Source organism: Grus americana, chromosome 5 (assembly GCF_028858705.1).
Source record: "Grus americana isolate bGruAme1 chromosome 5, bGruAme1.mat, whole genome shotgun sequence".
In the NCBI taxonomy this organism is placed as follows: domain Eukaryota; kingdom Metazoa; phylum Chordata; class Aves; order Gruiformes; family Gruidae; genus Grus; species Grus americana.
The window spans coordinates 58,985,498-59,011,399 of NC_072856.1; the positions used below are offsets into that span (position 1 = coordinate 58,985,498).

Consider the following 25,902-nt stretch of genomic DNA (forward strand, 5'->3'; position numbering starts at 1 on the left):
GGGCGTGGATGGCAAGGAACGGCGAGCAGAGATGGGGGGACCACCGCTCTTGCCTCCCCAGCGGCTCTCCCAGGCTCCCCACGGATGCCAAGGAAACAAACCATCTTCTGGGACTGAGCAAGGCTGGGGGAAACCTGCCTCCTGTACTGGTTTACTCCCTTCGGCGTCTTCTGGGCTGAGCCCATCACGTGCCTCTGAGGAGGGTCCAAGGTCCGGCGGGGCAGGGGCAGTGAAAGCGCGAGCTGGCAGCCTGCTGCAGAATGAAGTGCCTGTTCTTCCTCCTCGGTGTCCTGCAGCTCCTCGGTGAGTGTGCCCAGGGCCTGACCGCCATGGTGAGCAGGCGTGATCGCTGGATGACTTCCCCATTTCAGGTGTGCTTTTGGCAATCCTGTTTCGGAGCAGAGCTGCTGGCTCTGTCACTTAAGGCGTATGCATAACGCAAACGGGAAAAGGCATTTCCAACCGGGCAGAGCGAAGGCAGGGGAATGACGCTGGGATTATGGTATTGTGCCTGCCGCACCTCCGCAGTTCAGGTTTTCCTGCTCTTATATGAAGCCAGCAGCTTTGCACTGCAGGACACGCTCTCTGTTGAATATGCATGTCGCTTTGACGTTCAAGGACTGCGCTTCCCTGGAGACAAGGCTGATTAAATAGCACACTGATATTTCCAGGGCTGTGGAGGGTGCAGGAATGCATCAGCGCAGCTGCATGGGGGAAAAGGCTTTGCAACGGGAGATTAACCTCCATGGCTCCGGAGTCACAGGCCGGAGGAGATGCCGGTGCCGCTGCAGCCGGGTCAGCGCACGGAGCCATCTCCGCAGTGTGGTGTGGCACGAGCTCGCTTGACACAACACCTCACAGCCGTGGGAACGTGAGGCGCGTGCGCAATGGGGCCGGCTGAGCCTTTCTGCTGGAGATTTAACCTCTCCGTTCTCCGGCTTCCCAGGACGTGAGGGACACAAGTCAACCGCAGCAGGGACAGAACAATTTGCAGTTACCATCTGGGGGCGTTTTCCTTAAGCTCTTTTGGACTCCAAGCCAGCAAGGTGTTTGTGCCCACAACAATGCAAGCAGCTGCTTGGGTCCTGTTCTTATCACTTACAGGGTTTTTTTCCCCTCTGAGTAGGTTTTAAAGTAGATATGGGGCAGGGGGTCATTTGCTGTGCCTGAGGGCTCCTGCAGGCGGCTGAAAGCGGTGGCTGCTGCCCGGCACGGGGCTGGGGGAGCCCCTTTGCACCTTGCACCCAGGCTCCAGCGCCCATTCCTACCTTAGGACTTTCCTTCTGGTTCAAAATACACCGTTCCCTCTTCACCAGGAAGCAGCTACATACAGCTGGTGGTCTCATTCAGACCCCTTCCCTCCCCAGGCTGGGCCGGGGGATCCCCCCCCTGCCCCCCCGACCTCCAGTGCCCCAGTCCCGCTCCACTGCCTGGTCCTCTCCAGCACTGGCTTTTGATGTATTTTGGTAGTTTTGTGGGGGTTTTTTCCCTAAAGAAAGGATGATCCATATTAAAAGCAAAGGGGTTTTCTTCTTTTTTTTTTTTTCCTTCTCTTTTCCGTATCATAGCTCGCTTGCCCAAAGCCATTTAATTCAGGCTGCTGGAAATTCATCTCCAGCTGAACGCGCCTCTCCCAGCCAAGCCCGGGCAATGTCAGGCTGGAGGCGTGTGGCTCCGCCGCGCCGGTGCAAACAGAGCAGCTCGGAGTGGAAACTCACCTCTGCCATAGCCCGTCCCTGGCCGGGGGGCTCATCCCTGTGGGGACCCACGGGCAAGACCACCACCATCCCAGCAAGCCCCCTTGGAAAGACCTGTGTTTCCCAACCTGCCGGTGCCTCAGGCTGCAGGGCACCCTTTGAATCCTCCCCCTCCATCCCCAAACACATGAAACCAGCCCATCTTTTGTGCTACAGGTCCCATAGCAAATGCCCTTTCTCCTCTCACCCTGTCCCCGTGGTCCTGCCGGCTCTGCGTGCCCGCTCCGTACCTACTGGACACACCAAGGTTGAGGGGTCTCTGCACGTTTGATTAGTCTGAGTGGCAACAAAACCCACTGCAAGGAATGCTTAGGTACCAGGTGTATGTTATTCTTGCCCATTGCCTGCAGGACTCGCCTGCCTTCTGTCTGCCTGCCAAGTATTTGTCCCTTACTCCTCTTCCTACCTGGGCGGATAAAAACCATCACCCAGCCCAAAAAAATCCCTTGTGCAGAGGGAGGGCTGTGACTGCTCAACTGGGAACACACAGGGGCTGCTTTGGGGTGGAAAATCCCCAAATCTGGCCCAAAAAGGCCAAGCCATCCCATAGTACATCCCGGAGGGGGCTCCCAGTGCCTCCCACCGACTGGGTTACACTGGTTTCCCTGCTCCTCCCAGCTGCCGCCACCGCCGTGTACAAGCAGTGGATCCCCAACACCAATTTTGAAACCGCCTCCAACTGGGATAAAGGAAGAGTCCCCTGTGCCAGCAACATGGTTCGTTTTGAGAAGCACAAGGTATTGGACATTTTTATTTTATTTTTCTTTTATCTTTCTTTTATTTTTTGCAAAACGCCGCTAGGCATTGGAAAAGCCCTTTACCTGCTGGAGGAAAGCGTGCTTTTATTTTTGCTTTTCTTACAGGTCATCTCAATCCTCGTCGGGTCGCCCCACGCGCTGACGGACATGGTAAGGCAGCGTGTGGTGGCGCGGGGAGGGCAGGCGAGGGCAGGGCCAGCGCTGGAGGGCTGCCAGCCGGGTGGCATCACCCCCTCTTCCCTCTCCAGGGACTTTGATGTTTTGCTCCGTGGTCCAGCCAGACCGAGGATGCCTCAGCTGGAGTGGGGGACAAGAGTGACAGCAGCCTGGGTCTCTCTGTACTGTGGAGCCAAAAAAGCCCATTTCTGGATTTATATTTTTTTTCATTAGGGGAGATGGGGGAGAGCACCCCAAAACCCACTGTCATTTGGAAGAAATTAATTTTTCCTCCCCAAAGGAAGGAAAAAGGCCCCTCCATGGGACAGAGACCTCAGCAGTAGTTTACGCCAACCCACAGCATTGCCGACGCGGAACAGGTTTTAGCCCCAGGCAGAGGCTAAGTGAAGCTGACATCAAAATATCTTGAAATGAAAACAAACCATTCCGGGAAATCCCAAAACGTTGCTCAAGAAATTTTCTTTTTCATGTCATTGTGGTTTATATTTTTCTGTGGCATTATTAGCCTGGCTGTGGCAGGACGGGCACAACACCCTACTGAAATGCATGTGTTGAGAGAGATAAGATTGGGGCGGTCTTGGCTCAGAGGGGTTTCCGAGGAACCCAGTGTCCACCCAGAAGAGGGCCCCTGCCCAGAGCAGGCTGACAGGCAGCCGTGATAGCGTGAGGCCTTGATCCCCACGGTTTGGAGGGTGAAATTGAACAGGGAGGAATTAAAGGGAAAAGGAAACCCACTGCCCCAACACACCGGCGTGGGACAGCGAGCCCCATCCCACCACTGGGATGGCATGGAATGAGCTGGATCCCATTTGCAAAACCTCCTCCCCTGGACAGGATGAGCTTGTGGCCGAGTTTTCTGTCTCGATTTTTAGGTCTGTTTTGCTCTTTTATTGGCCATTAAATCCGAACAAGCCCTTGAAATTTATGTGGTGTAATTTGTTCAGGCTGTCTACACCACTAATAGTTTTGATGCTTTAATAACACCATGTGCCACGTTTAATCCCTCTACAAATATTTGGAGGAGTTACTTTATTTATATGGCATTTTAAATATGAATTTTTGAAGGAAAGAACGTACTGGGGAAATACGTACAAATATAATGTAATAAATGATGTGGAATTTACCCAGAGAAGAAAAGAGCAAAATATCACTCCAGTAGATTTTATTTTACTTACAGATGAATGTATAATATTTCTAAAGTACTTTCACCAGAGGCCCGCAAAGTGCATAATTGCAAAGCAGCGTTATTCATTACGGCGTGAGCCTTTCACAACCAAGCTAAAGAGCTGAGCTGGAGCAGCGCTGCGGCTGCCTGAAGGAGAGGGAGGTGCAACACAACCTTTGCACAACTAATGACATCCGTGGCCGCGTCGCCGTCCCAGCGTCTGCCGGCTATCGGGTAGATGTTTCCCATCGCAGCTGAGCGATGGGGTCGGGGTGCTGGAGTGGCCCCCGACTCATCCTGAGCAAAGGATCCAGCGGTCCTCACGGGAGCCCCCAGGGACCATCTGCTGCCCCGGGGTTTCTTTGGGATCCCACTGCTGGGGAGCGGCCGTGCAGGCTCCAGGGTTACAGTGAATATTGTAGTCCCACCACTGTGCAGGAGGAGAGGAGGGCTGGGGGGAACCTAGGAATGAATAAATCATCGTGGCAGCACCAGCTGTGAGAGCACGGCACTGTTCCCCTCCGGCCAAGGGCTCACCCCACCGCTGCACCAAATTGCACCGCACCACCTGCGAGCAGCCACGCTCTTACCAGGCTATAACCTGACGTGCAGCTCATGCCTTCCTTCTGAGCATCCCTGCCACGATGCTTCACCACGAACTGTCCCAGCAAGTTTCCTAGCGTGGTGGCTAATATTTCTTTTTAATTTCAGCTCAGCCACCTCCCTCCTGGGTGCTGCCGTGCTCTGTTGTCACCAGGTGATAGGGGGACTGCCAAGATTAGGGATGAAAAAGGACTGAAACCCAGCACCTGAGCCGGTCTGCCGCTTGTGGGAATGGCGTGAAATTTGGCAACCGGCTGGTTAGGAAATGAATTGGTCGTGAGGCTTTTTGCAGAGAGGCTGGGCTGCACCTGTTCGGCTGCCGGTCACACTGCACCGGAGCATTAATCACTTAAATCAGCAGGAATATATTAAGCTTTAGAGTCGCCATGGAGATGCTATACAGCCTTTGGCCAAAAAAAAAAAAAGACAGCATTGCTTGCTATAGTAGCACAGGAGGAAATTCATGGCTGGGGAAGGGGATGAGCTCTCATTGACTTTCATGAGGACGGTGGCTGCGGGGGGGCGGGGGGGCGGGGGGCGGCTCAGTGTCGGCGTCTTGCCGGTATCTTGCCGGCGGAGAGGCAGCGTGAGACCTCCCGTCCCAACACGCCAGCTGAGTGGAGCAAGACCTAGGGTGCCAGGAGTCCTCATGTTCCACCGTCAGCCCCCCCTAGACATTTATATTAAAGGAAACACTTCTGTACAGTGAGCCCTCCAGCTCCCCTCCCCATCCATCCCACATGGCGCCAGCCGGGTGCCGGGAGCTGCTTTCCTGGGAGGAGGCCGGGGCTGTTGGGGCACGCAGCCCACCTCCCTGCTTGGAGGAAACCCGTTTATTGCCCAGCACAGTGCTTATTTGGTCTGAAGTTTCGAGTGGGTCCCTAATTCAGCCACATGCTAAATCCAAATCCAGCTTAAGCATAGGTGACTTTGAAGCACAACCATTGTGATTAGGCTGGATTTTCTATGGCATTTACCTGCCTAAAGATGCAAATCAGCATTTAGCTGGCTTTCAGAGGCATCTGGGAGTAAATCCGCAAAAAATGATGGAGGTGCTCAGGGTGGCAGTGGGTGCTCTGGAGCAAGGCGAGCTTTGGCTTTGCTTGTCACCCTGCTGGGAGAGAAGGGCTCCTCCGAGGGGGCAGAACCCTCTGGCTATGGCTGCGCTTCCAAAGGGAGCCAGGCCAGGGCACGGCTGCAGCTGCGAGCCCAGCGTTTGCCCCAATAACACCAGCCCCAGTGCAGTTTGTGCCTGAGCCAGCCAGCACCGCGGTGTGGGCCAGGGGTGGATGATGCTGCCTGCTATTTTCGGGGCAGCAGGAGCTGGGTTTAGCCACGTGGGCAGAGCAGCCTCGCTTGACCCCTGTGGTGGCAGGGTCAGGGCACTGGCCGGGGTTATTCAGCAGCACCGATGACAGCTTTCCAGCTCTGCCCCATCACTGAGCCCTGCCAGAGTGGTGGCAGCTGCCTGTACCTCCTCCCTGCCCCCCCAGTGAGGGGCTGCAAAGGCTAGGCGAGGGTTTGGAGCGTGCAGGGCACTGGGTCTAACCAGGGATGCCTCACCCAGCCTTTTATTTTTAGCTGCCTAATTGCGACAGCAGAATGTACTCGGCTTTGCTGCAGGATGCTCCCGCTCAGTTCCTGGCAGAGATTGATCTCGAAATGCCAATTGCTCTCCAGGGGCGCCGGCTCTAATGAATTGCCACAGTTTGCGCTTGTCCCAGGCACCAGCGCTCCCTTCCCCCTGCTTCCCAAACAGCAGGGTAACGAGACACCCAGAAAAGGGATTATTTTTCCTTCTCCTGAGATGAAGGTAAAAAAATTTCACAGGAGTGTGTGTGTGCGTGTGTGCCAGCACATAATCACAAGCCTGAATCCTGCAGGCTTTTCTCCGGCAGCGTTCCCGCTGAAGGTTTGCCCTAAGAAAGGAGTGCGGTAAAACAGCCTTTTGCAGTCACCTCCCCGAGTTTATTTGTTCCTTGCATGCTACTTTCCAGCAGGAGGAGTTGTTAAAGCCTGTGATGAGCGGAGCAGCTTGCCGGCATCCTGGGCTGGCGCGGATGCTGGGGCAGGTCTGGCTGGGCGGCCGCCCCATGGACCGGCTGCTGTCCTTTGCTGCCGGGGATGGCTCCCCTGCCCACACCTCGAGCTGCTTTCCAGCTCTCTCTGACATTGTCTGTGGAGGGAAGTTCAGGAAAATGAGCTGAACTAACCTGACGTAGATTTAGCAAATGGCTTTAAGCCTCTGTGTGCCTTCTGCATCCCTAACTCAAGTGTCTTGGGTTGGTTTAATGCGCTCCCCGGGGGGCTCCCAAAATCCCCACATCTCCTCAGGACACCTGATTTCTGCACCCTGCTGGGACCTCTTTGGCTCTGCATCTGGAGGTGTGTGCTGTGGGGCTGCACTCAAATTCATGGCCTTTTTGGGCCTGTTGCTTTTTTTTTTATCCCCCCATGGCTTTTACTGGGGTCTGTGGGGTGGTTTGGCAGGGGCCATGCTGGCCCAGCTGGGCTCAGACCCCCCCCCAGCCCCAGCAGGTATTTGGAAAACCCCCACTATTCCCATGCATGGGCAGCAACAGGCACAGGCTGCCTGCCTGCTGCCTGCCTGCTGCCCCCGCTGCCTGCCTGCTGCCCCCGCGGCCTGCCTGCTGCCCCTGCTGCCTGCTACCATCTGCGGGCTGTCACTGCCCCGGCAATGCAGGACCGGGAGAGATGATACAGAAATCGTTTTCCTTGCACGTTAACGCCTGTGGTGGGTTACAGCACTCCGTGTTGGAGAAATAACCCCCTCGCATCTTACCCTAGGAATGTTTTTCGATGGGGTGCCACCAGCACCGGCCCCAAAGCTGCCCCCGCGACTGGGTGCTGGGTGAGGGATGTACCTGGGAGCCACGCACAGCCCTGACAGCTATCCACCTGCTCGCCGGTGCACCCATGGGTGCAGCGCTGCGGAGCCCAGCACTCCTGGGCAGTCTTGGTGTTGCAAGATGGGGATGGTGGCACCGTCTCACCCGAGCAAGGAATTCAAATGTGTTGATGCTGTGAATTACAACAAGGCTGAGGGCAGAGGCGGCTACAATCTCGAGCATCACTCACTTGGGTTTAAAGCAGAAGTGCTGCATTTTTTCCTGAGCTGATGATGGTGGCACGCCGGTCACACTGCTGCTGTCAGTCATTTCAGCCTGATGCTCATGAACCGAGCAGAGCTGGGATGTGCCGGAGGCCGGTTCAAAGCCACCTGCCTCAAAAGCCACCTCTGAGGCCTTTGCTATTTTTTCTCCTTTTGCATTTTGGAGGTTAATTTCATTTTCACTTACGCGTTAGGGCAGCAGGGTTTCTTCTCAGTGGTGCAACGCTGGGGTTGCAAATGTGGCAACTGGACTGAGAGCCACATGGGGTCTTTCCTCTTTTTATTTTGCTGACTTTCATGAGAAAAATGATAACTCTGTTTCAGTTGTCATTACACTTGATAACGATGACTGAGGAGATAAGTCATTTACCAGTATCAGGGATGGGAAATGACTAATGGGACACTAAGCTAGCTGTATTAATGGCCCTGGAGTACAGGTTGGCAGGAGCAAGGGAAAGCAAATGAAACTGCCAGCTTTTTGGCTCCGGTCCTTTGGTACATGTCATTGCTCAGTTCAAAATGTACTTGGAAAGTGGCCCAGCCTATATGCAATTTCTATACTAAACTCCCAAATGCAGAAAGCCACTGCCCAACTGGAGTCTCCATTTGTCCTCTGCAGCAAGCTGAGATGCTTAACCTATGTTAGGAAAAAATAAAGGGCAAATTATTTACAAACTAAGATCCACTGGATGGCAGAGCCACTTCTGAAATGCTGCCCAGTGGTGTGCATCTCGGGGAGGGCTGGTGGTGGAAGGGCAACACGGTCGCCTCGGTGGACTAGGAGCTGTAGCTGCGGGGGCCAGCCGCAGAAATTCCTGCTACAAAGCAGAAGTACAGGGTTCTTCTTGCACTTTGTGTTTGTGGAGATGAGGTGATTCCATCCCCTGGCTCGCATCACGTTGCGTTGCATTTTAATTCCAGGACTGGTGCTAACAGCATTTGAGCAGCCCCAGAGCGTGAAGGGGTCAGAAGCTGGGACGCTGTGTGTGCTGTGGGACTTTCATTTCCCTGCCACACTCATGTGGACAGTTTCCTTTGGGCTTGGGAAGTCCAGCCAGCCTGGGGTTTTGGCCTCAGTGGTGGAGGGGGATCTCCAGTGGTAGCTGGAGAAGCTGCATCTTCTCTGGAGAGCCCAGAGGCCAGTGCCTCCAGAGCCCTGCACGGGTGCTGCAGGTGTGGGGCAGGTTTAGCATGAGGCATTGTCTCCCACCTCTCCTCATGGGCAGGATTGGCGCCGTGCACTGCTGACCCCGCACCTGCTCTGCACCCCATCCAGACCCCGCTCACCTGGGCCCTCCCAGGCACAAGAGGATGCGACCTCGGTTGGTCATCGGACCTTTTGTACATCTGTGTGTGCACGCGCATGCGTATCTCTAACCAAGCAAGCCCACTTCATCCCCGCTCTCACCACACTGCACTCAGCCACGCCGTGTGAATCCTTGCCGGGTTTTCCTTGCTTTGCCTGTGCGTAATGTGTGCACACAGTGCTCTTGCATTGCTCCCTGGAGCATCGTGAGTGATGCAGCTTACAAATGTAGGCACATATTTGTCTAAGTGTTGTCTCTGTGGCTTTTTTCTCTGCCCCTAGTTAATTTATGAAGATCTGAACGAACAACCCCCTGCACAGGAAAGCTCATTGTGTCCTGCGTGGCCACCGCAGGGCATTTGGGAAGCTCAGACCCACAGCCATAGTCAAAGTGTTTGGTAACTACAGGGGAAAGTGCTGTCAGGCAGGCAGGGATGAGAGCAGGGACTTCCTAACCCGGTGGTCTTGGTCCAGCCACAACACTCACAAACGCCAACTTCTGCAGCCTGGGGAAGCAAGCGGAGGCCAGCCAGCCATGGCCCTGCTGTGCCACCCATCCCCGTCACCAGCAGCTGCTGTCTGTCCTCCACCCAAAGATCCCTGCAGGTACGGACCTGAGTGCCCACAGGTGGCTGCTGCGAAGAGCTGATACCCTGCCTTGTGAAATGATCCATCGCACCCCGTCCAAAACCCCACCCTGAGCAGCTCAGCTGGACCCCAGCAGCCAGCCGGCCACCGTCTCTGCTTGGCCCCATCATGCACAGCAGGCTGCAGGGTGGCAACCTGCAAACTGGGCAAGAGGCAGCGGTGAGGGGCTCCAGCCTGAAATGGTCCAGCGGGTCTGGGAGAAGGGACTTGGCCAGCAGTGCTGCTGGGACCTGCCCTGGGTGTAGGTGTTAGCTGACTGCTCCAAAGTGTCCTGCCACCCATAACTGCGTGGGCTCACAGGAAAACAAGCCAGGGCACTTCTGCAGTGAAGCACCTTGTGAAAGAAGCTGGTAGCATAGACCTTGCCCAGCTCAAAGCAGGCCAAGTCCTAAGCCTCAAAACGTCACTGGACACAGCTTTTATATCTGCAGCTAAAAGGCACGTTGCCATTCGTATCCTGGCAGTCCTTTCAGCCTCTTTCAGTGCTTCAGTATTGGAACAATGGGCTTTACTCAAGAGTAATCAAAATTCAGCGAATATGATGGCATGGTTTGCGGGTAGGCATGACGCATGCTGTGGTCTCACAAAGCAGTGTCCATAGACAAAGGTTTCTCCTGGCCAGTGGGGAGACTCCATACCCTTGGGGCAGACGTTGCCCAGACCTCAGCTATTCACCTCATCATCCCCTCTTATCCAGCCCAATGTATGACATTGCTGGGTCTGAAGCAGATGGTGCCCAGGAGCACTGCAGGGCTCTTCTCAGAGGCAGCTGCCCTCTGCTTTCCACCCTGGCTTCTCATGGCTCCTGAACCAAGAGGCAGACCAGTGCTATGGCCTTCAAAGCACCACACCACCAAGGCACTAAACTTCTAAACAGCTGCCTACAGCTTGGGATGAGGAGCTTTTTGCCATGTCCATTCTCCCCCTGCCCCCCAGGTGGTCCCTGTGTGGGACAGAGCGTCCACAGGCAACAGGACAGAGAGCTATCACAGCCACCCACAGCAGTCATTCATAAGTCTTGCTTTCTCTAACCTACATGCATATTTAAAGACCAATTAAGTAGACGAAACCTTAAAATCCCATCTAACATGCTTCTGCCTGCGCACAGGACCCAGTGCATCAGCATAACGCAGTTCTGGAGGGCTTCCAGCTGCTGTCTGGGGAGTGATGCTAAAACCCTGGATAGACCGAGTCAGAGGAGAAGGGAGCCTTGAACGTCACGCACTCCTTGACATGTGAAAATACTGGGGGAAAACCTGACTTCCTCTCTGGCAATTTCTAAATGTAAAATAAGACGGGCTGGGCTGAATAACCCGTGTGCTGTGAATGAGTCGCCTGACTCAGTCGTTTGCCAAGGCCTGTCCCGGAGTCAGCAGGGCTGGCTGGTGACCTGGGTGGCTGCAGCTCCTTGCCAAAAGGGCTCCCATGGCAGAGCTGTGCCTGTTGAGGTTTGTCCTTGTGCCCCCGAGCAGAAGCCTGGCCGGGCTGAAGCCAGGCAAGCGTGGTGACCCTAACTATCTGCTGGTGATGTCCAACTCAACAAGAAGAGGGTTTAGCTATGGCAAGCTGCACCAAATGCCGCTGTGTGTTTTCCTTAGCTCGTGCTGAGCGTGAATCCAGTAGCTGACACCTCACCAAGCATTGCTTGGGTCCCTGAGTTATGTTTTGTGGGGCAAGCGCAGCCCCCTGAGGTGGGAACCCATTAAGCGAGGGGACCTCAGGGCACTTGCAGAGTAAGGTTGGGTTTTTTGTGGCATACTGATGTAGAAAGCCATTCCTGAGCTGCTGGGAGTGTGTGCAAGAGGAGGAAGGAGCTGTCAAAAGACCTTATTTTGCTTTTTCTTTGTTCTTGCTTCCCTGAGCACTTCATGCTTTCTGTGTTACTGGAAGATAATGTCAAACTGCCTCTCCCCATCGCAGCATCCCCATCTGTAAAAACAGGAGCTGATACGTTCCCATTAACTCAGGGCACGGCAAGGGTGACTCCTAATGACTGTAAAGTGCCTCAGAGACAGCAAGCGTAATAGGCAGCCTAATAATTAGCGCTGTTATTTGATTACAAGCCTGGGGACCGCACAATAATACTCTGAATCCCTTCGTCTAGTACCTGCCCCTGAACGGAGAATTCCTGCTGGCATCTGGTGCAGGATTCGCAGCTTTCGATGGCAGCTGGGATCCAGGCTGTGACTCAGGTACTTTGTGCCCAGACCAGTCATCCCATCAGCCCGTGATTAATCATGCAAATTCAGCCCAAACACTTCTACAAAGGTCTTTGCTGTCCCACCTCAGAGCAAAGTGAATCACTCCTCTTATAATACCTACCTTTTCTTTGATAAACTCCCTCACATCAGTTCTTTTTTTTCCTGCTAGATCACCTGTCTTCTAAAAAAAGTAATTATAGTAGGGAAGCCTTTGAAGTTGTAGCAGAGAGGCAAATATTGTTTGTATTTTACCCTGCCTATTAAGCATGTAGCCACATCAAAGCCTTCATTTTCTTTGCCACGGTATTTCTAAAGAAAACTGGTTAGGCGTTGTACACCGGCGAGCTGAGCCGCAGCCATCTCGGCAAGCTGGCCTTTGGCCCGATGCACACAGGCATTTCGGCGCGAGCGCATCCTTTCCTTCCCTCTTAGCCTCCAGCCCAGGTCTGCCGTGACTGAGACAGCAGGTTTGTTTCATCAGTGCCTGTTACCACCCTGAAAGCTGTTTGCCAGGGAGATGTATTTTGGGTATTTAAGAGCTACCTAATGCTTTCAGTGGCGACTAACTTTTTAGTTCAGCTGCAGGAAAGGAAGAGTCCAAGCAGAGCACCTGTGCCTGTGCTCCGACTGGGGAAAAAAAGAGAAAAAAGAGAGAAAAAGCCCAAATGGGTCTGCCCAAAGGACTGTAGCATCAGGCTGTCAGGAGCCACTCTGAAATCTTTCATCCCCATCATTTTTCTGCTTTGGGGCTGTTTACCCCTCATCAGGGATGCTCTGGCAGCTGCGTTTTGCGCTGGGCTTTTCCTGTTGACCACGTGCTGCTCTCCCGAAATCAAGAGGTGTTTCTGGGACAACTTTCACAGATGGATTTTTTTAAAGCATGAGTTTAAAACAAATGCAAATAATTCAGTCAATAAATGCCCACATGCTAGCTGAATCGGTAAAGATTCAGCTGTTGGGGAAGGGCGAGAAGGAAGCAGGACACTGCGTGATGATACTGTGACCAGCAGGGAAATGGTTAATGGTTAAATAATTAATGGTTAAATGGGGCACTGGTTTTGGGGATGCCCACTGCAGGGAACAGGGCTGGTCACATTTCTGCAGGCCTGCCAGGCTGCTTGGAAACCGGGACATGAATTATTATCCCCATTTTTATCCGGTTTAGCTGTTATTCAGCATTTGGGCAGCTGTTTTCCTCCCTAACCATAAGGGTGAACCTTAAAGAACAGGGGGAAAAATGGGGGAGGCCTGCAGCCAGAAGTGGGGTCCGGCCTGAGCTGCTGAGACCCCAGCCCTGAGCGCTGGAAAGCTTTGTCGAGCTCCAGGAGGTGCCTGCAGTGGGTGGGTGATGCCAGGGCCAGCCCTTCGCTCCCTGCCCGCAGGCTGAGCTCCTCTGCTTTGAGCCAGTGAGTGTTACCAACCCAGATGCATCCCCTGGGGCTCTGGATGTGGGTCCGGGTCACGCTCAGCCTTTCCCGTTGCTTTTCCAGGTGCAACAGTGAGGTTCGCTGATGCTGAGCACCATGCGTGGTTCGACCCCACGCTGTGGCAGGCTGTGTCCCCCAACGGGGAGCTCGAGCCAAGCGGGCGCATCTTTTCTGTGGATGAGGAACGCGTCCCGTGCCGCTATGATGATGTTATCTTCCAGTCCGAAACCTCCTTCCGGGTAAACGTCGACTCATCTCAGCGAGTGATTCATCTCCGCAGCATCTCTGTCATGGGCCAGGTAACATGGGGATGATGAGAAACCTGCTCAACGCCTCCTCACCATGGCCCCAGAGTAGGTCAGGAGAGGAAGGACCAGCCAGGGATGGAGGAGCGGTGCTGTGCAGGGAGATGGGGCACTCCCATGGTGCTGCAGCTTCATGGGCTGCTGCTGCTGTGGAAGGTCTCAATGATTTTTTTTTTCCTCTACTGGTTTGTTATCGCCTCCCTCCCTGCGGTGTGGGAGCACAGGCCATCTCGCTATTCACATTTAAAAAAAATGGCAGTGTGCCCGGGTCAAACCACCAGCAAATGGCATCTCCTCTGGCACCCGGGGGCTGCCTCCTTCCCAGGCACATGTCCACAACCATGCTGCTCAGGGACCTTCTGGGGACACCTCCCTCCTGTCCCCAACCTTACATGGCCAGTGGCCCAGTGATCGTCTCCCAGCTTTGCTTCGGTACTGCTCTTTAATTGATTGGAGGGATAATTATAGAAACGCTGGCAGCCTGCCGTGCTTCAGCCCGGGAATCAGGCGCACGATAAGCCCCGTCCCTTGCCGGTCAGAGGAGCGAAAGATCACAGGCGCTGCGGCAGTAAACACAGGCTCCTTCCAGGAGTGGGAGATGCGGCAGACATTTCATAAGTTATTTATTATTTCTACTGCTGCACTGCCTGGGATCTGCCATTTCAGGGCCAGGCATTAGGTAACCGGTTTTTGAGTAATAACCTCAGTTGGAGTCCAGGCAGGTGCAGGCAGGTCTGGACAAGGCAGGACGGCGATGGAACTCACCTCGGGCACACGTAGCCCCAGGGATGCAGAGGTGGGAGGTCCTGGATGCTCAGAGTGATGCTGGTCCCGCTGATGCCTGGGGATCACCCCATGGCACATCACTCCCCTGCCAAATCCAGCCACTCAGGGACTGCAGCTGGCCATGCCCTGGCATGAAGGCTGCTGCTGAGTGATGAGATGGAAAGAAAAAGTGCTTTGTATTTTTGTGATTATAGCATATTTCCTAAAAACTGACTGGTTACTTCGTCCCTTTGAAGCCAGCCCGCCCCTTGCTCTGTGTGGGGTATTTGCACCCCAGGGCCTGACAAATCCTCCTGCTGTACCAGGGCATGGAGCAGCCTCCCATGGAAGGCAGTGGGTGAGGGACCTACCATCGGCTTGGTAGGACAACGCTGATCAGTCCAGCTCAGCTTTTGCTAATGCCAAGCCCACTGAAATGCTTCCCAGATTGAAGGAAAACACCTCAGATCCAGCCCCTTTCTGCCAGTAATTAAATGCTGATAAATTGAATTCTTTGGGCCAGCAGAAAGTGCGAAAACAAGAAGAAAGAAAAGAAAAAAAAAGCCCAGCCATCTCGTGATTTATTTGTGGTCCTTTTTTTTTTTGGTTCTAAATTAGAAAGAATTTTCCTGTTGGCCCCACGGAAAAGCCTGAATGGGTGTAGTGGTCAGATTTTCCTGCTGCACTCACCACCTGCGGAGGGCTGCCCCAAGCTGGCTGTCAGACGTGGCACCGGGCACCCGGGGGGCACGGCCGGGGGCCTGGGGACAGCGCTGGGACCTGGCTAGGGATGCTCACCAGCTTGTGCTGCTCTTCCCTGCTCAGGAGCTCAGCAGCCCCGAGGCCTGGGCAGGGTACCTGCGGGGTCCCTCCGCCCCGCTGCAGTTTCACGGCAATGGCACTCTGCAGGTGACGGGCACCAGCTGTCCCGACAAGTCTGGCTGTGCCTGCGGGAACGCCCCGGTGAGTCCTCCCATTGCAATTTAGTGTGGTGCCATGGCAATTTGTGGGGCACGGGACTGACGCTGCCCTGCTCTCCTTTAGGATGGCCGACGCATCTGCGCAGCCCTGCTCGGGGCGTCGGAGGGGCAGTGCCCAGCGCCAGCATGCCGGAGCCCTTTGCAGCCCCTTGGCCACTGCTGTGGGGTCTGCGGTGAGTGGGGGTTACGGCCCTATTCCTCCTCCCCGCCGCGCCGGCTCCATGGGACCAAGCTGGGTGCGGGGAATGCTGCTGGTCGTGGGCTGAAGTTTTGCTGTATCACTGCTCCCACGGGTCCCTTCCGCGGGTCCCATCCGCTTCCCACGTGCCACCCTCCCAGGGCATCTCCCTCTGAGGCATCAGCCTGGCTTTTGGGAGTCTGTTCTGAGTTGCAGCCCTTTGTCCCTGCCTCTGTTTTATCCTGTCAGGATGTCACAGCTCATCAAGCTAATAGGGTTCTGCTGAGTTTATGCAGCGGAAAACACTCAGAGGAAATGCACCTTTTTCACCATAATGTCAGCTTTCCAACAGCAAGTTCGTTTCATTTCATTTAAAATAAAAACATGCAGATTGACAGCGTTCCCTCTGCAATGGGCGCTTCTCCATTAATCCACCTGGAAGGTTACTAGGGGGAATTTTTTATACACAATTGTACCTAGATATTTGGTATATCATATTTGGTATATCGTATTTGGTATATCATACCAAATTCATTAAAAAGGCACTGTATGTTTCTCCGATGTGCTCCTAAAAGTGGAGCCCCTTAAAGCCTTTAGGAGAATTTCATATTTCAACAAATGCTTACTTGCATTTTTCCCAAGGAAAATATTTGACTCGATGACTGCAGTGCAGCCGTACGGGGAGCGCAGGTGTCCCCTCCTCTCTGCCTTCCCTCCAAAGCCAAGGCAGTGTTGCTGAACTGCAGCCTTGTGGCCCCGAAACCCAGGTACATGCAGAGCTTCCTGGGGTGGTACACAAGAGAAAGCTTTCCAGGGGAAACTTCTCTTCAGAATATGGTGGAACCCAGAAGTCTCTCACCAAAGACCAGTGAGGGAGGGAGAGGTTTTTTGGGGCAGCACTGCTCAGGCAGGGCTGTGGAGCCACCTCTCCTGAGCCCAGCCAGACCAGTTGCACAGAGGTACCAGAGGGTCCCCAGTGCCTTTTGTGGCAGTCGGAGCCGTGCCGCTGTGGCAGCTCTCTGCCCAGGCTTGGCGACAAAGTCATGTCTGTCTGGTTTTGTGCTGCAGGAGCCACCGTTAACCTGGATTTTACTCCCGATTTTGACCTGCAGAAGTACCGGGACAGACTGGTCCAAGCCTTGCTGAGCCAGGTACGTCAGCTCACCAGATCAGTAGGGGATAACGAAACCGCAAGCCACCGGTCACATCTGCTGGTGACTCAGTGCTGGTGGGGCTGTCTGAGGGGGCATGCAGTCCCAGCAATGCAGGGGTTCAGCCTCTCTCCCCACCACCCCACAGGGCTCCACCCCCAAATTTGGCCTCTTGGACGTGCCAACTTGCCATGGTGCAGCTTCCCTTGCTCCCCACCACAGCCATGCTGCCCCTCTCACATGGGGCAGGAACAGCTGCTGGCGTGCACATGGGGAAGGGTGCAGGAGGGCTTGTTGGAAACCCTGGGAGGTCAATCTGGAGGTCATGTCAAGAGAACATGGGAGATCAGCCCCTGCAGCTGTGATCCTGCAAACCTGCTGCAGCACATCCCTCAGGCTCTGGAAGATCACTCCCAATGCTGGGCTGCTTTTTATTCCCAGTAGGCAAGCGCTGGGTGGGTTACCAGCACTGGTCAGCACTCAGATGCATGCTCTACAAGGCATCACTCCATGCTGCTCCTTGTCAGACACAGTGTGACATCCCTCCTCCTGGCTGGGAGCTGCCGGGGTGGGAGGCATGCTGTGGCATTACACCGGGATGATCGATATCAGAGTATTGCTCTATTGATCCCGAGCTGAAAGCCTGCTGCCTGCCCTCCTTACAGCTGTGCACATCTTAATACAGCCTTTAATGGGTGTGCTACACGAAATTGCTTTCCCGGCACGCTTGCCTCTGCAGGTAGATTGAGGGGATGCTGGGTGCTGGGTGCTGGTCACAGCTTGGAAGGGAGCTATGAACCTCTCATTTGGGAAACCCAACGGCACTGTGGTAACAGGGATGGCAGCTCTGTGATGGGGCTTACATGAAGATTTATAGGTGGGGCTTGCTGGTACATCCATTGTGGCTGTCTGTAGACATGACTAATTTCTGCCTACTGCTCTCGTGGGCTTTACGTGTTGCCTTGTGTTTTGAAAAGCCCAAGTATGCTGGCGTGCAGATGGCCATATCCAAGGTGCACAAAGCACAGACCTTCCTGGGAGTCATACCCCGAAGCTCCACTCCTCTCATCCAAATCGTGCTGATCGATGATGGAGCGGGAGCACTGACTGGCACCACTGCAGAGCAGCTGGCTGCAGACATCATGGAGGACATAGCACAGCACGGTAATGCCTCCGTCCTCCTCGGCGGGTCCCCAATGGGTGCACCTGAAGGCATGGCTGTCCAGAGCTCCTTGTCCCCTGCCAGCAGCCCCCATGGCAGCCCCACATCCCTGCTCTTTCACCAGCAGCTTGCTGTGATGGGAATCACATGGGAATCAAGTGGCAGCTTGGTTGAAGCTCCCTGAGTTGAAAACTGCTAAGGTCCTTGTCGGTTTTGTCCTCACCACTATTTCTTCCTGCCCTTTCCCAGGTGAAGCACTTGGCATTTCAAGAGGCAGAATGGAGGTGGCCACTGGCAGCACTTTCAGTGGGCAAGCGGGGAACCACCCATTGAACAGGATCACAGTGGGGACCGTCTTGGGGCTACTCTTCGGTCTCCTGTTGCTTGGAGGGATGCTCTTTCTATACAGAAAGGGAAAGCTAAGGTAGGGATGAGGCTTCTGCTGGCAGCATATTGCCAGGCTTCTTCTGCCTGGGGGCAGCTATCATCCCAAGGCTGTCATTCCAGCCAGCCTGGTGGCACGGAGGCATGCAGGACTGCCCACAGCTCCCATGGTGGTGGGCATGGCCAGGTGGTCTGCTATACCCAACATTACTAGTTCATAGCATCACAGAATTGGTTGGGTTGGAAGGGACCTTAAAGATCACCTAGTTCCGACCCCCCTGCCATGGGCAGGGACACCTTCCACTAGACCAGGTTGCCCAAAGCCTCATCCAGCCTGGCCTTGAACACTTCCAGGGATGGGGCATCCACAACATCCACAACACATCTGTTCCAGCATCTCACCACCTTTGTACTAAAGAATTTCTTCCTTATATCTAATCTAAATCTACCATCTTTTAGTTTAAAACCATTGCCCTTGTTGTTCCTCACAGTTAATTGGAGGTGAGGTGGCTGAAAGGCAGTTCTGTACGCTTGGACTGGTACTTGGCTGGGAGGACTTGCTTCTTGGTGCCATGTGGCACGGTGTGCTCTGGCGGGAGTGGGGCTGCTGTGGCTCAGTTGGAGCTCTGCACAGCGTGGTCATGCTGCCTGCGGACATCTCCTGTTCCTCGTAACTGTTAGTTTGTAGTCCTGCTTGGGGGTGGAGGACTGAAACTGCCAGCTGCTAAATAGAAATGCATAAAAATAATTCAAAGCACTTGTCCCACAGCTTTGTTGCCATGAAAGGCAGTGACGGCATCCAGAGGCAAACACAGCTTCTGGTGCTTTAGTTGCTCACGCTGTGTGGAGAGCGGTGTGCAGGTCCCAGGGGAGGGATGGTGGGAAGCCTGGCACCTGACTGCACCTAGCTGGGAGCCGGTCAGAAATGCCCCTTCTCCATCACCTTTTCCCCTCACAACTTGGAGACGGGCTCCAGCAGTGAACAGGGCATCCCAGCCGTGCCCACAGCAGGTGCTCAGGGCACCCACCTCTGCTCCTCACTCATGCGCCCACCTTCATGTGGAGGGTTTTGTAGGGTTTACTGGCGTATGTCTTTGTGTGTGAGGCCGTCCACTGAGCTGCAACAGCTCGTCTCACCTGCCCAACTGCTGGCAAGTGGGATGAACCCTATGCAGTGTATAACCAGGGGACGGGAATTGCTTAAATTTGCACGTGCAAAGTGCACTGATGTCTGCCAGGGGATGCTGAGCTCCCCAGTGCTCAGGCTGGCCATGTCACAGGCTCACAAGTCAGGTTGGTTCCTCCCTCCTGATTCCTCTGCCGGGGTTTTCTCACCGCGCAGCAGCGGCCGTAGCCAGGGATACTTGCCCTGCCGCTTGGCACGTGCCGACGTGACATTTCCCAGCAATAAACCTGCGCCTTCATTTAATTTCTAAATAAAACTCCCAGCCCCATAATTGCTACTTGATGATTTATCTTCCACTGATACTTCTTTGGATGCCAGACAGATCTTTGAAACCGGCTCCGTCAGCAGCAGGAGGGAAGTTCGTGCAGCTACAGGAGACAGAGCTGAACCTGACCCGAGGCCATGTCCCCGGCTGACCCACTCCTGCTGCGTGTCCCCGGGTGGCTCCAGGGCAGGTGCCTTTTTGGGCAGCTCTGCCGAGCATCACGGAGGCATCTGACACCAGCAGGGATGCTGCAAATTAGGCAGGTGGCTCTGGGAGCCTGCAGAGTCTGCCTCCATGCAGCAGAGCCGTCCTGACCAGAAGCAAACCAGTGAATTCAGCTTGTTGCCAGCAAAAAGGGCCTGGCACAGCCTCCCTGCAGATAACGCAGCTCCTCCGATTGCCTGTGTACAGCCTACGCCAGGGCGATCACAGTGTTTAAGTATTGGTGGGCTCTCAGGACCTGCGGTGACGTGTGTGGACCCGCTGCTGAGCCCACCCGCACCAGGTGCCCGGTGCAGGGGGTGATACTCAGTGACTGGGACCCTTGGAATAGGAGTAATGAAGAAAATAATAAAAGTGGTGACGGTGATTAAGATGATAAAATGATAACATGATAAAAGTAATGATAAAAGTAATTAGTGCTTGTTGAGATTGCAGTGGGAACAGGTGTCAGCTCTGTGGCAATTCATTTTAGGCCATGGGGGGAGAGCGATGGCTCCGAAGCGAAGCCTGTGCTGGGGTTGTCTGCCTCTGACAAGCTCTTCCCTCCAGGATGCAGGTCCCAGCCCTCTGGGCTTAAATGGTTTCTGCTGGGTAGGGCAGCTTTTCCCTGGGAAAGGGTACGAATATCCCATTTCAAAGACAGCCTGAAACCTTGCCCCCATATTTTCCCACCCGCCTCTTGAAGATGGCAGTGTTTTGGCTGGGGGAGCTGCTGGGATGGGTGGGACATGGGTGGGTGATGCCCAGGTCTCTCCCCAGGCTGCCTGCCCTGCGTGTTCCCCGGCCCTGGGACAAACTGGAGGAGCTGATGTCCCCTGAGGCAGCCACTGACAAAGGCTTCGACAACCCCATGTATGACGTGGTGAGTCGCTGCTGCTCGGGGACACGGGGATGCTCGGGGCCATAGGTAGGAGGTGCACCTGAAGGCACGGCTGTCCGTGTCTTCCCTTCTCCATCTGTTGCTTTTCCCTCCCTCACTGCTGCAGGAGCCACCAAGCACTGATGCTGGAGAGGATATGCCACAGGAGATGGCCTCCAAAGACCATCAAGTCTTCTACCTCAACCCTCTGTACGATGCAAGCGAGACGGAGACCTAATGGCGTGGTCTCATGCTGGGGCAGCCACCACCTCCCTGGGGACATGGCTGCATTTCCAGCCCTCGCAGCCCCTCACATCGCTCCTGGTGGGATCTAAACCACAAGGAAGCAGATCCCACCTGAATAAAAGTATCCATGCGGTGAAGGAAACCACAGCAAACCTTTGCCGTAAGGGTTCAGGCACGCAGGCACGGCCTCTCTGGTGTTGCTTCTGGGTTTTAAACTGTATTTTGTCCTTTTTAGACAGTTCAACATTGAGATTTGGGTCTCAGGTGATACCTGGGGAAGTCAGGGTCTAACTCAGCACCCTGTTCTTTAGCCAGCACCGTGCTGGATCTGCCCAGGGCACGCAGCAGGTTGAAGGACACATCCCTGGATGCACGATGGAAATTCAGTGCTTAAATTAATTTCAAAATGTGGCTCGGAGCCTCCAGGGCTTGGACCCATTAGTTGGGCTTAAAAGGAAATTATTTGGCTTTCCAGCAGCATGCTCAGTGCTGGGGGATCATTGCGTGGGGTCCCCCATCCCTCGTCTCTGGGACCTCGCTCCCGTCCCCTGGGCGCTGGTGCGGGGCTCCGTCCTGAGCAAACATTTCCCTCCCCTTCCCCTCTGCTGAGCCGCCTGCGCTTGCTCCTTCCCCCCTGTGCCCGGGCCCATGGTTGTAAGACCCTCTTGGACCTACCTGGGGATTTTTCATGTGAACCCCGATGGCAAGAGAGCGCATCTTCTCATGGCACATGGGGCACCCCCTGTGCCAGTGTCAGGGGTGCCCAGGCAGGGAAGCAGGCCGGGACCGACGGCTGGGGACAGTCGCTCTGGCCTGTCTCTAACGAGGGTCAGGGTAGCGGCGGCACTGAGGGGCCTCGTTAGCAGTGACGTTTGCAGCCTGGCGTGTGTCAAATACCTTCAGCTGCCTGCAATGTCAGGCAGTGCTTCATTACGGGAGCAGGTCTGATGGGTGAGGCTGAAAATATGGAGATGTATGCAAATTTATGCAAATTTACACTCTACTGGGTTTTCAGTAGGGCTTGTTGGCATATTCCATAAGGAAGCAGCTATTTTAAGTTTATTATATTTTGTTCTAGTCTCTGGAAGACATAATCCCTCCTCAAAGGCCTGGGAATTCATCATTAGGCATCACAGCCCTGACAAAGGGTGACAGGCAGCGCACAGCGATGAGACCGGCCCTGCCGCCCCTGTGCCGGCAGAGAGACCTCCGGTAATGGGCAGCGTGAGCAGGCAGGACACAAAACGCAAGGCAGGCAGGGCACAAGGCCACCTCCAGGCCCTGGTTGCTGCTTCGCGAGCCAGGGCAGAGCCGGGGCTGAGAGGAGGAGTGGGGATCTCACCATGCACGTCTCTCCGGAGAGTGCCCCTCCGGCAGTACTGGGATGAAAAGCAACTTGCCCGGGCAGGAGCTTCGGTTGCGGCTGTCAGGCGCTTGGTGCTGAACAAAATGGTCACCAGCTGGGTCAAAAATGCAGAGAAAGCCATCGGCTGCTGCAGGCAGGTTGGAAATACCCAAGTCCCACCACCCCATGGTCCTGCAATGAGCGCACCTCCGTGGAGAGCAGTGGCCCAAGGACAGGTCCCCAAAACTTGCCCCACAGCGCACAGAGTCACCCCTGTGATGTGAACCCAAGGGAGACCCCCCACACCCCCCAAACCCTCATCCAGACATTATGAGGCTGGACGACACGCTGCAGCCAAGGGGCTAGTGTGGAGCTGGTGCAGCACGGTCAGCGTGTGCATCGCTTGCCGGTGAGGTGCCGCGATGTTACCATGGTGCCTGCGAGAGCAGCCGCAGCATCTGCCAGCTGAGTCTCGCTGCGGAGGGGAGGATTCGTATCCATACGGGTGTTTTACTTGCTGCCTGTGAGAGCCTTTTTGTGCTCTTTTCCCCTTTCAAATCAGTTCATTGTAAGTGACTGAAGCTCCTCTAGCTTACAAGCCTTCAAATACACGTGATTTATTTTTCCCCGGCCAAGGCCGATGCAGTGCTGCATGCTGGAGGCCGTTGCACCAGGCAGCCCATCACCCCAGCTCTGCCCCGTGCAAGGAGAGGGCTCAGGGCCATCCGCCAAGGAGCCCCTTGCCGCTTGCTCTGGAGTGAAATGCTTCCCTCCCTCTGCTGTTTTTGGGCCCCTCACTCTGACATCGCAAGGAGTCTCGATGGCTGCGTCCCCGTGATGTGCGCGGAAGGCGAGAGGCAAGAGCATCCCATGGCTGCATGCTGGGGGAGGGAAAAGACAACCCAGCGGGAACAGGGACGATCGCGCAAGATGGTGGCAGGATGGTCTTTGAGGACATCAGCTCTCCATCCTGCCTGGGCACGTGGGGATTTCAGCGTGAGCCGCGGGCAGGCGCGCATCCGTGCGGTGGGACAGTCTCTGGGGACGCGCAGCCGACTGCACAGCCGGCACAGAGGGAGGCAGGCCACCCTGCAGCACGGATCACTGCCCGGTAACACCTCCGTATTGGGGCGTATGGATCTGCTGCTGGCGAGGCTTCATTTTTAAAATGCATTAGCAGCTCGAGGTCACTTACAATAGAGGCTTTAATTAAAGTAGAGATCAATTTTTGTCAGCGCGCTAGCAGAGCACATTCTGTACTTTTCCTTCAGGAGCCACGTTCACTCGCTCATACAGAAAGCGTAGCGGGGAGGGGGGAGCTCTGCAGAAAAACTGAAGCACCAGAGTCAGTTTGTGATGCCGGGGGCCAACAGCTGCTGGAAAACCAGCTGTGTCCATGATCACCACCCTGCGCACCGGTGCACACAGACAGCCCGTGGTGCAGGCAGGGCAACGCACTGGGTTTCAGTACGTGCGGGTCTCTCCTGGGATCTTGTCTAAATAAGGAATTTAATTTGCAGACATCTTTGGTAAGCAGCGCATTAGACGGGCAGTTTATGTCAGCGAGGCTGTGCACGGCATGGCTGGGCACCTGATGGCTTTGTTTTGCTCTTGGTCCTGAGAGTCAAGGGTCCCCCGCTGTGACAGACTAATGCAAAATGCATTAGTGTTAATGGCAAGATCTCAGGAGTCATTGTTTCCTGGAGTCTTAAAAGAAAAAGCAACCTGCACGCTACCAAGGGACACCAACTCGTATCATTGTGCCATCCGTCCATGCGTTACAGCTTCTCACAGAAGTTGTGCAAATCTGGATTCAGGCAGTGCAGCAGGCAGCAGTGCTCAAAATACTACCGAGCCTACAAACAGACTTGGCCCAATGCATTTTTTTTTTCTTTTTTTTTTTCAGCAGGAGGGAGGGGATTTGGCAGGAGCTGGCCAAGGCACTGCGGGATGGCAACAAAGCAGTGGCCATCTCCATCAGCACGCAGGGCTCCGCACTGCTTGTCCTCACGGGATCGCAGAGCAGGGACTGCGTAAGAAACTGAAAAGCAGACGATGCTGCAAAAAATCTGAGGGTTTTATCTATAAGAAAACAACCAATAAAGCTGCATAAACCTGTGCAGTCAGGTGACAAAAAAGTGCTGCAGCTTATTGGGGAGCAGGGAAAATATTTGCTGCAAGAAGGGGGAACCGGCTGATTCCTGAGTTCATGTTCCTCCTCTGGCTGGAGCGCAGCACTGCAGCTCTTGCTTGCTGAGCACGTCCTGCTGTCTTCTGCTCCTGTCCTCAGCTAACCCCACCAGCAACACTAGTTTGAGCATCATTCGCCACTGGGACACGCTCTGCTGATGTTTGGCTTTCCGTGGCATCCCACAAGAGCTGTGCAGCTGATGTCCGGTCTCATCATCACCCCACATCCCCAGAAACATGTTTAGGAGGGCTTTGCAAGGGAGCACCGAGATCCTGCTGGCTCTTTCCAAGCACTGTGCCTTCACCTCCTGCCTCCCTGACGCGGTACCTGTGCCCATGGCACCCCTTCCCCTGAACCAGAGCCCCTGTGACCCCATGCTGCAGCACTGCCCTGCCAGCGGCGAGCCCAAGGCCATGGGGCAGCAGCAGCTGCAGCTCTTGCCCCATGTGCTGCAACGAGCCCAAGGCTGTTGAGGAGGGATGTAAGGGGAAATGGAGAGGGGAGCCACATTTACAGGGGTGCAAGCAGATAGGAGAAGGCGGTCCAGACCTGCTGCCACCGCAATGGAAGGCAAGGGCTGGGCAGGTGAACGATACCTTCTGGTACATCCTCCTCACCCCTGCCTGCTGGAGCCGCTTCGCACAGAGCAGGCAAGGTGCAAACTGGAACATGGGATGCTCCAGTAGCTTGGCGTGTGAGAAAGCCATCTCTTTTTCCTTTTCCTTTTAAAATAGGCTAAACTCAGCAGCAAGAGAAGATTGGGCATGATGTGACACGTTCACTCTGGCTGTTACTTTGCTTAACTCTCCTAAGGGTGCAGTTCAGTTCCCACAGTCATCTCTTCCCTCCAGCGCTTCCCTGCTTCGCAGTGCTTTAGGCTACCAGTGCCAGCCCTTCAGATTTTTATGCATCTGCTTTCTCCCAAGGATGCTGTGGAGAACAGTGAGCATGTCTGGACATTCAGCATTTCCACGCTGAAGTCCCCTCTCTGTGCCCTCGCTGCATTAAGCACTTACCCTGCAAATGTAAAGCGAGTGTTTATGCACGGCCCCCCAACAGACTGCACCCACTTAGGAAACTGTTCTCAGCACATCCGTGCTGTAGACAGAGATGGTGGCAGATGGGTTTAAGTTCTCGGGTAGCAAGCGACACCAGGACGTATTCCAAAATGCACAGCCTTTTGGGACAAAGATCTGTGCTGGAAGTGACCAGCATGTTCTGATGAGCGGTATGCCCGTGGCCCCGGCTTTGGGACCTGATGTAATGCCTCTGTGAAAACAGAGCGGGCAGAGGAGCAGGCAGAGACCAAATTACCCTCATTCCTTGCATAACTCAATTCCTTACTTGCGATACTAGACTGGTAGGGAGAAGAAAGCGCACCGTCAGAGGAACATTTCACATCAAGTCTTGAATTTCTGCATTTCTGAAAGGTCTCCTGAGGGCTTAGGAGGACTTTTTAGGTAACCAGCATCAAAGGCCTTAAGGGAA

General features: G+C 54.7%; 1 protein-coding gene across 1 annotated transcript; it reads left to right on the forward strand.

Annotated features, from left to right (window-relative positions):
* Positions 1–213: 213 nt before the first annotated feature.
* On the forward strand, positions 214–21,058 carry AMN (amnion associated transmembrane protein). The gene is made up of 12 exons (XM_054828826.1): positions 214–303; positions 2,376–2,494; positions 2,621–2,665; positions 11,652–11,739; positions 13,239–13,474; positions 15,071–15,208; positions 15,290–15,398; positions 16,472–16,554; positions 17,532–17,718; positions 17,966–18,140; positions 20,533–20,635; positions 20,760–21,058. The coding sequence occupies exons 1-12, from the start codon at positions 261–263 to the stop codon at positions 20,868–20,870; spliced, it is 1,437 nt and encodes a 478-aa protein (XP_054684801.1). The 5' UTR covers positions 214–260; the 3' UTR covers positions 20,871–21,058.
* Positions 21,059–25,902: the final 4,844 nt, after the last annotated feature.

Bases quoted from the DNA above. Each gene is read 5' to 3' on its own strand.
- AMN (XM_054828826.1), top strand. From the start codon at position 261: ATGAAGTGCCTGTTCTTCCTCCTCGGTGTCCTGCAGCTCCTCG. The intron at 2,666-11,651 runs GTAAGGCAGCGT...CCCTTCGTCTAG, and splicing joins CCCACGCGCTGACGGACATG to TACCTGCCCCTGAACGGAGA. The intron at 13,475-15,070 runs GTAACATGGGGA...TTCCCTGCTCAG, and splicing joins GCATCTCTGTCATGGGCCAG to GAGCTCAGCAGCCCCGAGGC.